The 17,797-nt window shown below is 40.9% G+C and overlaps 1 protein-coding gene across 3 annotated transcripts in view; it reads left to right on the top strand.

The window, feature by feature from the left end:
• Nucleotides 1–9,303, top strand: part of LOC139583682 (dihydropyrimidine dehydrogenase [NADP(+)]-like) — a 201,471-nt gene extending 192,168 nt beyond the window's left edge. For all 3 annotated transcript variants that reach the window (XM_071415019.1, XM_071415018.1, XM_071415020.1), the window contains 3 exons: nt 5,007–5,159; nt 5,440–5,580; nt 8,073–9,303. In XM_071415019.1, coding sequence (XP_071271120.1) covers nt 5,007–5,159; nt 5,440–5,580; nt 8,073–8,243 — 465 coding nt within the window. In that variant the 3' untranslated portion in view covers nt 8,244–9,303. The remainder of the gene's footprint in view (nt 1–5,006; nt 5,160–5,439; nt 5,581–8,072) is intronic.
• The last annotated feature ends 8,494 nt before the right edge of the window (nt 9,304–17,797 follow it).

The following is a 17,797-nucleotide window of genomic DNA, read 5'->3' as shown; positions in this document are numbered from 1 at the left end:
CCGTCATAGATTAAAATCCTGCAGTGCACGCAAGGTCCCCCTGCTCAAGCCAGCGCATGTCCAGGCCCGTCTGAAAATTGCCAATGACCATCTGGATGATCCAGAGGAGGAATGGGAGAAGGTCATGTGGTCTGATGAGACAAAAATAGAGCTTTTTGGTCTAAACTCCACTCGCCGTGTTTGGAGGAAGAAGAAGGATGAGTACAACCCCAAGAACACCATCCCAACCGTGAAGCCTGGACGTGGAAACATCATTCTTTGGGGATGCTTTTCTGCAAAGGGGACAGGACGACTGCACCGTATTGAGGGGAGGATGGATGGGGCCATGTATCGCGAGATCTTGGCCAACAACCTCCTTCCCTCAGTAAAAGCATTGAAGATGGGTCGTGGCTGGGTCTTCCAGCATGACAACAACCCGAAACACACAGCCAGGGCAACTAAGGAGTGGCTCCGTAAGAAGCATCTCAAGGTCCTGGAGTGGCCTAGCCAGTCTCCAGACCTGAACCCAATAGAAAATCTTTGGAGGGGGCTGAAAGTCCGTATTGCCCAGCGACAGCCCCGAAACCTGAAGGATCTGGAGAAGATCTGTATGGAGGAGTGGGCCAAAATCCCTGCTGCAGTGTGTGCAAACCTGGTCAAGAACTACAGGAAACGTATGATCTCTGTAATTGCAAACAAAGGCTTCTGTACCAAATATTAAGTTCTGCTTTTCGGATGTATCAAATACTTATGTCATGCAATAAAATGCAAATTAATTACTTAAAAATCATACAATGTGATTTTCTGGATTTTTGTTTAAGATTCCGCCTCTCACAGTTGAAGTGTACCTATGATAAAAATTACAGACCTCTACATGCTTTGTAAGTAGGAAAACCTGCAAAATCAGCAGTGTATCAAATACTTCTTCTCCCCACTGTATATACATTTAGGGTTTCACGTTTAATTATGGCACATTGTAAGCAGTAGTTTAGTGAGGATGAATCACCCAGTTTTTATGCTGCCGGGGATGTTGTTGCTTTTCTTTCTTTAGACTTGTGACCTGATCTCTTTTCTTAATGGCAGCGTGTATTTGAGGGAGCAATAAGCCTTAATGTTATTAGCAGATACAGTAGAGAGGCCTAGCTCACAGAGGGTTGGAGGGCTTCTCCTTTGGAGTGTGGCCTGGCAGCACATTATGGACGGCCTTGTGTGGACGGTCGAAAGGACAGACAGACTGCCTTGAGATTCCTTTTGAAACATAAGGGCACGATAGGGTAGCAGTGTATAATTCCTGTAAAAGTCAGACTGCACATACATCTAATGATTTGGACATAGGCTGTCCTTATGTGAAATGTCCTGGTGTGCCGCTACGTATGGATGTTTAGAGGTGGTTCAAATTGAATGTGTGGTATTTCATGTACAATTAAAACCTTTGCTACTTTTTAATGTTATGCACACAATGTGGGCATATGATATTTATCGAGCTTAGAGATGATCTCATTACCATATGAAATTGAAGAAGAGAGTGAAAAAAATCTAATTAAAAACAAACCGCATTAATTTGAATAAATGGTTCAATGAAAAGCGGAAAAACATGTCACGCACACCTGTTTTTCCCGAGGATCTACTAATAAAAGTTGCAATGTGTTGCCTACTAACCATCTGTACTTTGGTTTACTTCGCTCACCGGTTTGGAGGTGATATTTGGAGAACAGCTGTGGATGAGAAGACAGAGAAAGACAGCAATACAATCTGTGATCTCTGTTTTGTTATGGTCTCTCAGAGCACAGAAACACATTGCTAGCACATTAAATATTAAGTATGTTTGAAACTGAGTCAGTGCAGGTGTAGTTTTTCAATCAATTTACTAATTTTAGCAACGACAGAACTAGTGGCAACACAAGTTCATTTTTATTTGCTTGCATGAATAAATGGCATTACAATAGCTTGATATGCCAAGGAGACTAATCCTGAGTCTAACTTTCAGAGGAAGCACACCTGCTAGTATTCACAGATAGCTTCTCGGTAAAGTCTCTTATCTAATAGTCGTGCTGGATAATGCAGGAAGAGCTCCAGTAGAATTGCTTGTCTCATGATAACTTTTCTGATAGATTTCAAAAAGCTGCTTGTTAAAGGAAGGCAAGTTGAAACTGAGACAGAAAAAAAGTGACATTTCAAAACCTGAATCAATGTCGATACTTTGAACAGCTTGGTCTTACCTCATTTCCTCTGGTCAATTTGGAGATGTGCGGTTGAAATGAATTAGTGGCACCCTAAGTATGGGATTGGCTTTCCACACGGCCTCAGTGGCATGTTGTGTTGGAGCTTGCTTTGCCTGTCTGGCATCACTGCAATTTCCATACACACACAAACAAACACACACACACGGCAGACAAACAGCCTGCCAGCCTGAGCTTAATCCCCTCCTATGTTGGGGCCATAAGTATGTGGGATTCTGCCTTCAAACCGTCATGAATATGGTAATCTAGAGGAATCACAACAAGCAGTTACTTCTCCACTTAAGCACTTGCCAAGAGATCGCAAGGGGCCTGTGGTGGACGTCTTTCTACAAGCACACACAAACATATGTACACGTACACACACAATTGGGTAGGGCTATGGAGATGTATAGATAAAGACAGAGTGATCTCTCCCTTTCTCTCTAACTATCGCGCTCTCTCTATCTCTAGATATCTCTCTTTCTGTATTTTCCTCCCCTCTCTCTTTCTCTCTCTCTCTCTGTTTCCTCCCCCCTCTGTATCTCTCTATCTCAGTTGCACTCACACAAACTGTCCTTGTTAAGGATCAAAGACTCTGGCTCAAGTAACATCTGAATATCAAAAGTTTACCTTTGGTCTTTGGTATAGGCAGGCACAGATTAAAGGGGACATGTGCTTAATAATAATAATAATTTATTCAACTTTTATAGTGCAATTCATTACATAAAGAAATCTCAAAGCGCTGTAAAGCAACAACAAAAAACAAGCAATTTAAAAACAACAACATCAATAATCATCATGAGTAGATTGACGGTCAAGAGACTGAAGGGTGAGAAAGTTCATGGCTTGATTTATATTTTGTGTTTATTATGGATCCTCATTAGTTCCTTCCAAGGCAGCAGCTACTCTTCCTGGGATCCAGCAAAATTAAGGCATTTATAACATTTTTAAAACATTACAATACATTTCACAACACATTAAGTGATCAAAGAAGTCACTGTAGTAGTAAGGGACCCTAACTGTTGTCCGTTTTAATTAGAATGGAACATTTTTTTTTTTTGTCTGCGTGGTTTTTGGAAGATCAAGACTACTGTTTGTGTGAAAGTCCAAATTATCTATGGAATACAACATTAATGCTTGAAAATTAGATATGACTTGATGTTTGTAATGTGATATTAGTTAAATCAGACAAACATGAATGACCATACTGTTCACAGAGAACTACGTTTTTTTTGCATATAAAAAGCATTGACTGTATGACTCCAAGTCCCACATCTATACAGTAGAATGTCTGTACAAGGGCTGTAGCTGTATCGTACACCCTTGGAAACTCATTTTCAAAGATTTTCTCAAAAAACAATCATAGTTTTGTATTTTTTTCTTAGTGAATGTTATTGTGTTTCAGCTGTTATTCTTCTCTGAAGCAAAATTGCCCATTTCAGACAAGCCTTTAAGTGCTTTAGGTAATGTTCTCCTGTAGCTGCATCACCTCCATCCCGCCAACACGTTGTTTTCAAGGGGAATAGCTCGCAGACAAGCAGCAACCATTTTGAGTGAGCAAGCTTTTGAGTGAGCAAGCAATTCCTGTTCATTGACACGGTAATGTCTTAAGCCAGGAAGGCGAATGAATATTTTTGCAAATATATTGCATGATTTTACAGTAGAGGGCCTACAGGAGATGCAAACGGGAGTAAACCCACAACAATAATCTCCCTGAAAACCACCCTCCATGACCGCCATCAGCTTGTATTTCACTTTTAAAAGCCAAACAATTTTTCAATATCACGTCCGATGCACTGCACAGCAGATGGGGAAAGAGATGTAATTTCAAACGGGAACTGAAGCAAATGTGGTTTTATTGTATTTTTTTGTTTTTGACTTCTTTTTCTTGTTTTTGGGGAACGTGGGTCATTCACTTTTAATCCTGTACACCTGCTGTGGTGTACAGGAGGAGAGAAAAAATCTAAACGCTGTAGAACACTCAATGAGCCCAGGGGACACCTCCAGCTTCATACAGTTAACGTGTAAATGTTGGCCGAACGGATCTCATTAATTTCCCAGGATGAAAAACAGTGGCCACTACTCCAAAGCAAACAGTGTTCCTTTAATGCGGTCAGTCTGTGGGTCTTTGAGCTCCCATCCTCATCTCATCCTCGTCTCATTCCTGTCTCATCCCTGTCTTGCTGTCTGTTTGTTCTCATCTGATGCTTCTAATGAGGCACATCAGTGATGCTTCAGTACTCTGTACTGGAGGTGCAGCTTAAAGACTCATCAGCAGTAAGTAGACAAACAACCACTCTCTTAGGTAAACAAACCTGTCAACATATGGTCGAAGAGGACACAAGACAATATTACAAAGAGATACAAAAGATTGATACAAGTGAAATGGCATTGGTAGACAATAGATGCATAAGACATGTCATTGGTAAAACATTTAAATAAATTCACTTCTACAAATTGTAATTTATTACTTTGTTTTTGCTAAGATAATTGGAGAGTTATGAATAAGTAAAATGCTCACGCAGAACCATATTAAACTATCAAAAGCCATCAATAACATGGTCACATCTATCTTTAAACACTTTTGATTAAAACCAAAATTACTTTTCTAAATGAAAAAAAAGTGGTCAGTCATATTTTACCGGAGGAATAAACTAAAATTGATTTACTACAACGAGTTTCACACAAAAAAGCTATCCTGGAAAGCCAATCATTTCTCAGAATTTCACTACCTCCAATATTAAGTTACAGCTGAAGCTGTTTGAATTTAACAACTAACCTTCAGCCTTCTATCAATCCTACTTTAAGAGTTTACCCAGCTTTGGACCATATCTGCTTGAGAAGAAGAAGGTTTTGGCCGACTACAAGAAGGCAGTGAGAGACTACGTTGAGAAGACCACAGTAGTGGAGGCCAATGGCACCAGAACGTACACCCCCAAGAGACCAGTCCCAGCTGTCAAGGTAAGAGAGAGGAGAACACCCCTTAGTTCTCCCATAGTACTTTCAAATATGTTTTTGAGGTACTGTAGAATGCATGCCCAATATATTGCTTCATTCTTAGTAGTATGCTAGTGTAGATATTGGAACAGATGCCTAGATTTAGCCATAATGTTTACAAGGCATGTAAGATACAGTACGTGACTGAGACCAGGTCATTGGATCAATGTGTGTTGCCATAGAGATCCTATATATATCTATAATATGTTCTGTATGTAATTATTTTGTGTTGCCTTGTTCCCAGGATGTTATAGCCAGGGCTCTGAAGCACATCGGTGCATACGGGGAGCTGAACAACACAGAGCAGGTCCAGGCTGTTATAGATGAGAAAATGTGTATCAACTGTGGCAAGTGCTACATGACCTGCAATGACTCTGGGTACCAGGTACATACTGCACTGTACATCCCCTCCATTTGTTTGAAGCACAACCTCACTCAGAGACACACGTACTCGGGAACAAGTCTAATCAAAGCCTGTTTAAGGACCAGACTGGCCCTTACTATCTCCTGAAAAAGAGATGCCTTGTGACAAGGCCTAGTTTTCATTATAGTCACAGTGACGCACATTAGTCTCTCGCTCTCTCGCTCTCTGTGAAAGTACCTCTGTCGGAGGAAGGAACAGTATGACAGTTTTATTAAAGAATGAATCTCCTCTTCCCTGGTAAATAAATGTCCCCATTATCTATCAGCAGAAGTATTGATGAAGTAGTGCGGACTGTTCCATCAGAGCTCATTGTCTGTGAGTGGATCTCTGAGAGGGATTATATGTTATTAATGGTTTCTAATGAAGACCGACATTCATCAGGATAATGTGTCTCCATCAAATAGGTGGTTCCACACACACAGGCACTTTTTTTATATACAGTACTAGTCAAAAGTGAAGAAAGCAAAACCATGAAATAACACATGGAATCATGTAGTAACCAAAAAAAAGTGTTAAACAAATCAAAATATATTTTGTATTTTAGATTCTTCAAAGTAGCCACCCTTTGCCTTGATGACATCTTTGCACGCTCTTGGCTTTCTCTCAACCAGTTTCATGAGAAATGCATTTTAAATAACAGGTGTGCCTTGTTAAAAGTTAATTTGTGGAATTTCTTTCCTTCTAAATGTGTTTGAGCCAATCAGTTGTGTTTTGACAAGGTAGGGTTGGTATACAGAAGATAGCTCTATTTGGTAAAATACCCAAGTCCATATTATTGCAAGAACAGATCAAATAAGCAAAGAGAAACAACAGATACTTTAAGACATGAAGGTCAGTCACTCCGGAGAATTTCAAGACCTTTGAAAGTTTCTTCAAGTTCAGTTGCAAAAACCATCTAGCGCTATGATGAAACTGGTTCTCATGAGGACCGCCACAGGAAAGGAAGACCCAGAGTTACCTCTGCTGCAGAGGATAAGTTCATTAGAGTTACCAGCCTCAGAAATTGCAGTCCAAATAAATGCTTCACAGGGTTCAAGTAACAGACACATCTCAACATCAACTGTTCAGAGGAGACTGTGTGAATCAGACCTTCATGGTCGAATTGCTGCAAAGAAACCACTACTAAAGGACACCAATAAGAAGAAGAGACTTGCTTGGGCCAAGAAACACGAGCAATGGACATTAGACCGGTGGAAATCTGTCCTTTGGTCTGATGAGTGCAAATTCTAGATTTCTGGTTCCAACCGCAGTGTCTTTGTGAGATGCAGAGTAGGTGAACACATGATCTCCGCATGTGTGGTTCCCACCGTGAAGCATGGAGGAGGAGGTGTTATGGTGTGGCGTGCTTTGCTGGTGACACTGTCAGTGATTTATTTAGAATTCAAGACGCACTTAACCAGTATGGCTACCACAGCATTCTGCAGCTATACGCCATCCATTCTGGTTTGCGCTTAGTGGGACTATCATTTGTTTTTCAACAGGACAATGACCCAATACACCTCTAGGCTGTGTAAGGGCTATTTGACCAAGACGGAGAGTGATGGAGTGCTGCATCAAATGACCTGGCATCCACAATCACCCGACCTCAACCCAATTTTGATGGTTTGGGATGAGTTGGACCGCAGAGTGAAGGAAGACCAGCAAACAAGAGCTCAGCATAATATGGGAACTCCTTCAAGACTGTTGGAAAAGCATTCCAGGTGGAGCTGGTTGAGATAATTTCAAGAGTGTGCAAAGCTGTCATCAACGCAAAGGATGGCTACTTTGAAGAATCTAAAATACAAAATATATTTTGATTTGTTTAACACTTTTTTGCTTACTACATGATTCCATGTGTGTTATTTCATAGTTTTGATTTCTTCACTATTGTTCTACAATGTAGAAAATAGTGAAAATAAAGAAAAACGCTTGATTGAGTAGGTGTGTCCAAAATTGTGACTGGTACTGTATATATATTTTTTTTTTCATTAATATTGCATACAGGGTTAGATGTATATGTCCCCTGAATGATTTTCACAACAATATGTTGAAGACATCTGTTGTAAATATGTATGTATTTTATGATTGCGCATGGACGATAAACATAAAGGGGTAAATTATGTATCAGCATGATGAATTGACGGCAATATGCAACACCATGCAGTTTCCATGAGGGCAATTCATACATTTTCAGAGCAAGATGATTTAAATAGAACTCAATATTATTACAAATCCACTGTGTAACATAGCTACCTGTGATAACAGAATACACAATATGCCTTGTTTGATGTAACAGTGCAGAACACATTGGTCTACTTGCTACATAACATGGATTCATTGCGGGGCTTCCTGTGCTAGCCTAGCACGCTAAAACCATGTCTATGATGGTCCATGGCAGCCATTCCAAACCTTATAGCCTTTGCTCTCTCTCTCTCCCCTCTCTCACGCTCTCTCTCCTCTCTCTCTCTCTGCAGGCTATTTCGTTTGACCCTGAGACCCATTTCCCTATAGTTAACGACAGCTGCACCGGCTGCACTCTCTGTCTCAGTGTCTGCCCTATCATCGAGTGCATCAAAATGGTTACCAGGACAACACCGTATGTGCCCAAGAGAGGCCTGCCTCAAGCCGTCATGCCCGTATGCTGAAACTAAAGGATGGAGAGAAAGAAACAAAAACGTCCACCAATGTCTGTTTGACAACATCGATTCCTCTGCTTTGTAATTGTGCTGTGAAAAATTACCTTGATTATATGAAAATAATTATTAGTGTGGAGAAATAATTGCCTTATATATTCCCAAGCCAATTATCTACAAATAATCAACCGGGTGGCAAAACGTGGCATTATTTCTAAACAATGGTGGTGTGGTGATGTGTTGTTGTTTTGTCGTTGAGGTTTTTTTCTCTTCCCCGTTGTGTCAAGGCTGTGATAATGAGAGTGAAGGGGGAAGGTGGAAGAGAAAGGAGGGAGGAAGAGAAAGGAGGGAGGAAGAGAAAGGGGAAGGCAGAAAATAATGGATGTTTATGTGTCTGGGCTCTATCTGACAAACTGACGCACCAATGCTACATTTCCTAACAAGCATGCGTGGATGGCAGTCGGACCACAAGCCCAGAGCTATGAAATTAGACATATGTTGGGAGGGATAATCAGAAGGACAAGAAGTGGTAATGAACAAAGATGAATAGGTGATCGTGACAGCATGAGGTATTCCACCTGTGAACGTCCAGACAATCTCCTCTCTCATACCACATCAGAACTGGAGGTCATTGTTTCATTTTTATCAAGCACTGCATCTGTTTAGTTTGGTTCCTCCCAGTGTTAGCTACAAGCCAGCTTTACTTTTAGTTTAACTTGCCCTGCACTCCCAGTGTTAGCTACAAGCCAGCTTTACTTTTAGTTTAACTTGCCCTGCACTCCCAGTGTTAGCTACAAGCCAGCTTTACTTTTAGTTTAACTTGCCCTGCACTCCCAGTGTTAGCTACAAGCCAGCTTTACTTTTAGTTTAACTTGCCCTGCACTCCCAGTGTTAGCTACAAGCCAGCTTTACTTTTAGTTGAACTTGCCCTGCACTCCCAGTGTTAGCTACAAGCCAGCTTTACTTTTAGTTGAACTTGCCTTGCACCAAAGCTTAGAATGTATTCTACTATTACTACTAATACTATTTGCATCTGTCTGTGGTTATGTTGATTACACATTGATTGTCTTAACTGTTTTTTGTGTGTTTTTTGACCATTTCTCTTGATTTGGGTGTGTAATTGTGAAATCAGGGATCTTTGTTGTATTACGGGCCAGGGGTTGTTGTAGCTAAAAGGTCAGATCTTCCTGTGGCTGTTTCCAGTTCAGTAGATATGAAGAATAGCTGTGATTCACTGGGAGCTCACTAAAGGTCAGCTGTGACTAGTCTCATCTCAATAAGTACCTGCTACTCGCCCATGGTTAATGTATACCTACACTACCGTTCAAAAGTTTGGGGTCACTTAGAAATGTTCTTGTTTTTGAAAGAAAAGCACATTTTTTGTCCATTTAAAATAACATCAAATTGGTCAGAAATACAATGTAAACATTGGTAATGTTGTTAAATGGCTGAAAACGGCAGATTTTTTAAAATGGAATATCTACATAGGCGTAACAGAGGCCCAATATCAGCAACCATCACTCTTGTGTTCCAATGGCACATTGTGTTTGCTAGTTTATCATTTTAAAAGGCTAATTGATCATTAGAAAGCCCTTTTGCAATTATGTTAGCACAGCTGAAAACTGTTGTTCTGATTAAAGAAGCAATAAAACTGGCCAACTTTAGACTAGTTGAGTATCTGGAGCATCAGCATTTGTGGGTTCGATTACAGGCTCAAAATGGCCAGAAACAAAGACCTTTCTTCTGAAACTCATCAGTCTATTCTTGTTCTGAGAAATGAAGGCTATTCCATGCGAGAAATTGCCAAGAAACGGAAGATCTCGTACAACTACTCCCTTCACAGAACAGCGCAAACTGTCTCTAACCAGAATAGAAAGAGGAGTGGGAGGACCCAGTGCAAACCTGAGCAAGAGGACAAGTACATTAGTGTCTAGTTTGAGAGACAGGCGCCTCACAAGTCCTCAACTGGCAGCTTCATTAAATAGTACCCGCAAAACACCAGTCTCAACGTCAACAGTGAAGAGGCGACTCCGGGATGCTGGCTTTCTAGGCAGAGTTCCTCTGTCCAGTGTCTGTGTTCTTTTGCCCATCTTAATCTTTTCTTTTTATTGGCCAGTCTGAGATATGGCTTTTTCTTTGCAACTGCCTAGAAGGCCAGCATGTTTTCAAACATTTTTAAAACTTGGATGCCATTTAAAACATGTACAGTGTACTTACATGCAGCGACCTATTATTTATTTGTTATTATTATTATTTTTTAAATAATACATACTTACCCAGAAAAGCCTTAAACAGGAATACCTACCCAATACTTAGCTGAATACTTAGCTGAATACTTACCTGAGATCCAAACCGCCGTATGCCCGGTGTGTCGCTGCTCTGGAGAAGACCTGTGAGTAATATTCTTTGCCCGCTCCTGTTGGACGCTGGAAACAAGCAACATCCACAACCACTCAACCACCTACTCCTGAAGAGCAAGTTTCTATACCCAATTGTTTTTCTATAGAAATAAATCCCTCAAACCCTTACCCTAAACCGGGTCCATATCCTGTTTCTAATCCTACCCCCTAAACCGGTTTTGTATCCCTTACCCAACCATACCCCCTAAACCAGGTTCGTATCGCCTACCCAACCCTACCCCCTAAACCGGGTTCGTATCCCCTACCCAACCCTAACCCGGGTTCATATCCCCTACCCAACCCTACCCCCTAAACCGGGTTTGTATCCCCTACCCAAACCCTCCCTCCCTCCTGATTTTAGTTGTATTTTTTCTTTACATTTAATTATTCAATAAAGCTTGTTTTAATAAAAATCAAGTCGCAGAAGACAAAAGGAGAACTGCAACACCCCTGAGAAGAGGGGTAGAAAAGGGTTACAAGCCCAAGTCTCTTACGTACTACAGTTTAAATAAAAGAGCTCTGTACTATCCGTTCAAACCCTAGTCCTACTTACCTCCAGGTTATGGAACATTTGCTATTTTAGTATTTGTCCAGTAGGTTTCCTCAAGGGGGAAAAAAAAAACACTTCTATGTTAATGATTAAACAAAAACGCTATAGTAAATACTACAGTAATGTCCACAAAAACACTAGTCCATTCCCTCTAGCAGTATTAACATTGTCATTAGACTAAACACCATATTCACACCTATTTCTTCAGTCTATCTAAAATCGAAATGTTTGCCGTTATTCAACCAGGCATGTCATTGAGAATTCTCTTTTACAATAACGACCTGTTAAGATCTAGAGGAAGTTTCCGACGAGGCCTCTGAGTGGATGGGGCTGGGCGTGGTCATGTAGTTGAACTATCAGATAACCACTATCTGTCTGAAAGTTTTAAGCTTCTAAAAGGTTTCATTAGGAATATTTACAGCAGATGATGAGGTCCCTACCTTTGTCTATTGCCATGTCCACTACCATGTCTAGACTTTTGAATGACGGAAACACCACCTGGTCAAAAGTAGTGCACTATATAGTGAATAAGGTGCAATTTGAGATTTGAGAATCCTAGTTAACAGTGGATGGATGTGGTACTAATATCCTCTTGCCTACACAAAATGGAGACTGAGTTTATCAAGCCTAACAGGCAAAACAAGGCAGGGTTCACAGCCGGGGTCGGACATCAACGAGCATCCAGCATCCCCTGAACACTGAACAGAGTTTGGGGGGTTATGGGGTTAGTGTAAACTGTGTAAATGTTTACTTCTGGCATTCAGCGTGCAGCAAGATAATTAGAATGGCATTTAGCACACCGCTGGAGCCGACCGCTGATGTCTAGCCTGGGTCCTCTCCTGCCTTCCTTTCAGCAGTACATCATTAAAAATCAACATGGTATCAATCCTGGGCCTGGGGCTTGAACTCCAGGGCAGCGTGAACCATCATCAGCAAACAGTACTGTGAGTGGAGTGGGTGGTGTGGCATAGTATGCGCTCGGTGAGATGACACACACACACACAGTATCGCCTTGGCTGGATGACAAGTTTTCAGCTATAGGCTACTATATGTGAGTGACGTGACAACGGTTAACATCCCCTTCTGACCCCAACACATCCCACAGCAGGTCATCATATCTCCATCTCCAGCTTGTTAAAACAAAATGGATGTCAAATGTTCTGTCCACAAATAAGGGTGAAATCTATCCACACAATCAAGATCAACACGGTATGCCTAGCTATTAAATTATGCTCAATGCAATGTAATATAATGTATGTCTGCCTGCCTGTATAATGTACGGTCCGCCCATTATCCAAGAAAGCAGAAAAAAAGACCTATTAGATTTAAGACGCGATTTCATCTGCACTTGAATTAAATACACAGGAGCCGAGAGGGAGAGCTGTTGGAGCACGGCATGTTATGTAAATTGGACCTGTGGTTATTTTAGCTGAGGTCAAACGTGGCAAGCTGGGGAAGGAGAGAGAAATGGCTGAAACATGGGTTTTAACATAAGACCAACACTATTTAAGTTTTCGCATTAATGCAGGCTGGGATATTGATCCATTTATACTGAATTTGGAATGCAGTCAAGAGTCAGAGGAATCCTCATTAGACTGAACAGTTCCCTATAGCGAGCTAGGCACCAAAACTGGCTGACAGCCGCAGGAATACTAGAAACATACTAGTAGCCTAATACTGCCACAGGAATACTAGAAACATACCAGTAGCCTAATACTGCCTCAGGAATACTAGAAACATACCAGTAGCCTAATACTGCCTCAGGAATACTAGAAACATACCAGTAGCCTAATACTGGCTCAGGAATACTAGAAACATACTATTAGCCTAATACTCCCTCAGGAATACTAGAAACATACCAGTAGCCTAATACTGCCTCAGGAATACTAGAAACATACCAGTAGCCTAATACTGGCTCAGGAATACTAGAAACATACTATTAGCCTAATACTCCCTCAGGAATACTAGAAACATACTAGTAGCCTAATACTGCCACAGGAATACTAGAAACATACTATTAGCCTAATACTGCCTCAGGAATACTAGAAACATACCAGTAGCCTAATACTGCCTCAGGAATACTAGAAACATACCAGTAGCCTAATACTGGCTCAGGAATACTAGAAACATACTATTAGCCTAATACTCCCTCAGGAATACTAGAAACATACCAGTAGCCTAATACTGGCTCAGGAATACTAGAAACATACTATTAGCCTAATACTCCCTCAGGAATACTAGAAACATACTAGTAGCCTAATACTGCCACAGGAATACTAGAAACATACTAGTAGCCTAATACTCCCTCAGGAATACTAGAAACATACCAGTAGCCTAATACTGCCTCAGGAATACTAGAAACATACCAGTAGCCTAATACTGCCTCAGGAATACTAGAAACATACCAGTAGCCTAATACTGCCTCAGGAATACTAGAAACATACTAGTAGCCTAATACTGCCTCAGGAATACTAGAAACATACCAGTAGCCTAATACTGCCTCAGGAATACTAGAAACATACTAATAATACTGCCTCAGGAATACTAGAAACATACTAATAATACTAGTAACACTGCCTCAGGAATACTAGAAAAACACTAGTAATACTGCCTCAGGGAGTGTGCACACATCTATCATTGGCATTTGTAGTCATGGTACCCTATTGTTCATATTTCCTGCAGAGTTACCTTGGACATCCGTCACATCAAGTTTGACGTTTTTGCACACAATGACTCAAGGTTTTGGAACAAGTTGAGGGACGGGTTAGATTTTGACATTGGGGTGACGGACGTACGGATAAAACATCTAATGTGTTGTTTGATTCATGAGTTTGAGTTGACATTTACAATGCAGTTTCCCGTCTTTTGTAAGGTGGAAGAAAAAGTGTGCTTTCAAAGTTTAGCTCCATTTGAGTTTTATTGAATTTAATTTTGTAGCTACTAGACCTTCCTATTTTTTATTGCTGCCTGTCGTGGCTCAGTTGCCATAGCAACAAACAATTTACACTTTAAACACATCTGGCAAGAGCACCCCCCCCCCCCCCCCCCAAAAATAAAACAATTGGGACTGGAGTGACTGGAGTGATGGCTAGCATCCCTGCTAGTATCCCAAGTGGGGTGTCCAAAACTTTCCGTGCCAAACCTCCATTCATCAGGTTGCTGCAATGTAATGAACAAAAGCATTAGCTCAAAGCTGTTGTATTTGCTCCTCCTGCGCTGTTCGATACAATATCTCACACCTGTCCATATCTTGCAGAGGGGGATGGTGCTGAGAAATCACAATGTCTGACACTAAGGGACTTCTGGGCCACAGTGATGGATGAACGAGGGAGACCTCAGTAACCAAGTTCTAAATGGTCTGTATTGAAGAATGTGCCATTATGTGCCATTAAACCCCTACAACTCATCCAGAACGCCGCAGCCCGTCTGGTGTTCAACTTTCCCAAGTTCTCTCACGTCACCCCGCTCCTCCGCTCTCTCCACTGGCTTCCAGTTGAAGCTCGCATCCGCTACAAGACCATGGTGCTTGCCTACGGAGCTGTGAGGGGAACGGCACCTCCATACCTTCAGGCTCTGATCAGGCCCTACACCCAAACAAGGGCACTGCGTTCATCCACCTCTGGCCTGCTCGCCTCCCTACCTCTGAGGAAGTACAGTTCCCGCTCAGCCCAGTCAAAACTGTTCGCTGCTCTGGCACCCCAATGGTGGAACAAACTCCCTCACGACGCCAGGTCAGCGGAGTCAATCACCACCTTCCGGAGACACCTGAAACCCCACCTCTTTAAGGAATACCTAGGATAGGATAAAGTAATCCTTCTAACCCCCCCCCCTTAAAAGAGTTAGATGCACTATTGTAAAGTGGTTGTTCCACTGGATATCATAAGGTGAATGCACCAATTTGTAAGTCGCTCTGGATAAGAGCGTCTGCTAAATGACTTAAATGTAAATGTAAGAATGTCCCTTTTTCCCCCTCTGGCGTTAGACCATCAACCCCTTATTCTACAGTATGCCATATGATTAAGTCAACAGGCTGTCAGCGTCGTGTGGTTCTAAATACGCTGGGGGGAAACAACAGACTGAATAGTAAGAAGGAGACACAAGGGCCTTCGTCTATCGCTGGCTCTGGTAGCAGTTTTCAATGTGAACTTCAGCACAAAGGCATGTTTTGCAGTGTTATTGTTAAAAACCATCCTTTGTTCTGTGGTTTGCTTTTGCCTCCGTGGAGCGAGGAGGAGGTTGACGTGCATTGTGAATTTTCTCTGTGGCAGCGTACTCAGCGGTGCCTTTCAGAAGTGTCGTGGAGGGGGCAGACAGAGCAGCGCGGAGCAGAATACAGCAGCCCTTCTAAAGGATACGCTCCCTGAAACATGTATAGTAATAGACGATCCACTCTACTGTGTAATAATCAATTTGATTTTGGTGTGTGTGTGTGTGTGTGTGTGTGCCAGTGCAAACAGAAACAATCTCCTCTCACTGTCAAAAGGAAGAGGCAGAGATGGTGGCCCGGAGTAATCATCAATGTGAAAGTTTGGCTGCTTCCATCAATGCCTCTCCTTTCTCCTCTTCTCCTCTCCCCATCAAATGTTTTAGGAAATATGAAGATTTTCTATTGGAAAATATTTTTGGGGAGTGCGAGCATGTATACGACCACCCTGACATCACATTGAGGTTGTGATACAAAGCCAAAAGTATACCACTCCTATATGTACAACATCCTTCTCTAGAATGATACATTGGACAATACATTGTTTGATGATTCTGTATTTTGCAAAGATACAAGTTCAAGACAGAACTCATGTCTACTAAATATTTAGAGTGGGCATACAGTATGGATGCAATCACCTTCGAAGCGCACTATGGAAAACTGTAAGTGCAGAAACCAGAAATACAGTGCCTTCAGGAAGTATTCATACCCCTTGACTTTTTCCACATTTTGTTGCTTTACAGCCTGAATTTAAAATGGATTAAGAAAAAAGATATGTTATGTCACTGGCCTACACACAATACCCCAAAAAAGTCAAAGTGGAATTAATTATGTTTAATTAAAAATGAAAAGCTAAAATGTCTTGAGTCAATATGTATTCAACCCCTTTGTTATGGTAAACCTAAATAAGTTCAGGAGTAAGAATTTGCTTAACAAGTCACATAAGTTGCATGGACTCACTCTGTGTGCAATAATAGCGTTTAACATGATTTTGAATGACTACCTCATCTCTGTACCCCACACATCTGTAAGGTCCCTCAGTCGAGCAGTGAATTTCAAACACAGATTCAACCTCAAAGACCAGGGAGGTTTTCCAATGCCTCACAAAGAAAATAACCTATTGGTAGATGGGTAAAAAAAAAGCAGACATTGAATATTCCTTTGAGCATGGTTAAGTTATTAATTACACTTTGGATGATGTATCAATACACCCAGTCACTATAAAGGCACAGGAGTCCTTCCTAATTCAGTTGCCAGAGAGGAAGAAAACCTCTCAGGGATTTCACCATGATGCCATATGATGACTTTAAAACAGTTACAGAGTTTAATGGCTGTGATAGGAGAAAACTAAGGATGGATCAACAACATTGTAGTTACTCCACAATAATAACCTAAGTGACAGAGTGAAAAGAAGGAAGCCTGTACAGAATAATAAATAATCCAAAGCATGCATCCTGTTTGCAATAATAAGTAAAACTTCAAAAAAATGTGGAAAAGAAATTAACTTGATGTTCTGAATACAAAGTGTTATGTTTAGGGCAAATCCAACACAACACACTACTCTTCATATTTTCAAGAATGGTGTTGGCTGCATCATGTTATGGGTATGCTTGTCATCGGCAAGGGAGTTTTGTAGGATAAAAATAAACAGAAGAGAGCTAAGCACAGGAAAAATCCTAGAGGAAAACCTGTTTCAGTCTGCTTTTCAACAGACACTGGAAGACAAATTCACCTTTCAGCAGGACAATAACCTGAAACACAAGGCCAAATATACACTGGAGTTGCTTACCAAGATGACATTGAATGTTCCTGAGTGGCCTAGTTACAGTTTTGACTTAAATCGTCTTAAAAATATATAGCAAGACTTGAAAATGTCTTTCTAGCAATGATCAACAACCAACTTGACAGAGCTTGAAGAATTTAAACAAGAATAACTTGCAAATATTTTACAATCCAAGTGTGCAAATGTCTTACAAACTTATTCAGAAAGACTCACAGCTGTAATCACTTCCAAATGTGATTCTAACATGTTTTAACTCAGGGTGTGAATACTTATGTAAATTAGACATTTCTGTGTTTTGTTTTCAATCAATTTGCAAACATTTATAAAAACATGTTTCACTTTGTCATTATGGACTATTGTGCGTAGATTGGTGTGAGAAAAAATATGTATTTAATACATTTCGAATTCAGGCTGAAACACAACAAAATGTGGAATAAGTCAAAGGGTATGAATATTTTTTGAAGGCACTCTATGTATTCACATAATATATATCTTCATTCCCATTGCATATTTTGTATTAGCAGTTTCTGTATAATGCTTTCTACTCACATGGAGTTACACTGACAGTTGTATTGTATGGTGTGTATTCAAGACAACAATGAACCATTAAATATATATTCTGTTCGGCCT

The sequence above is a fragment of the Salvelinus alpinus genome, chromosome 8, assembly GCF_045679555.1.
Source record: "Salvelinus alpinus chromosome 8, SLU_Salpinus.1, whole genome shotgun sequence".
In the NCBI taxonomy this organism is placed as follows: Eukaryota; Metazoa; Chordata; class Actinopteri; order Salmoniformes; family Salmonidae; genus Salvelinus; species Salvelinus alpinus.
The sequence above is the reverse complement of the archived record's forward strand: the minus strand, read 5'-3'. Positions and strand labels throughout refer to the sequence as shown.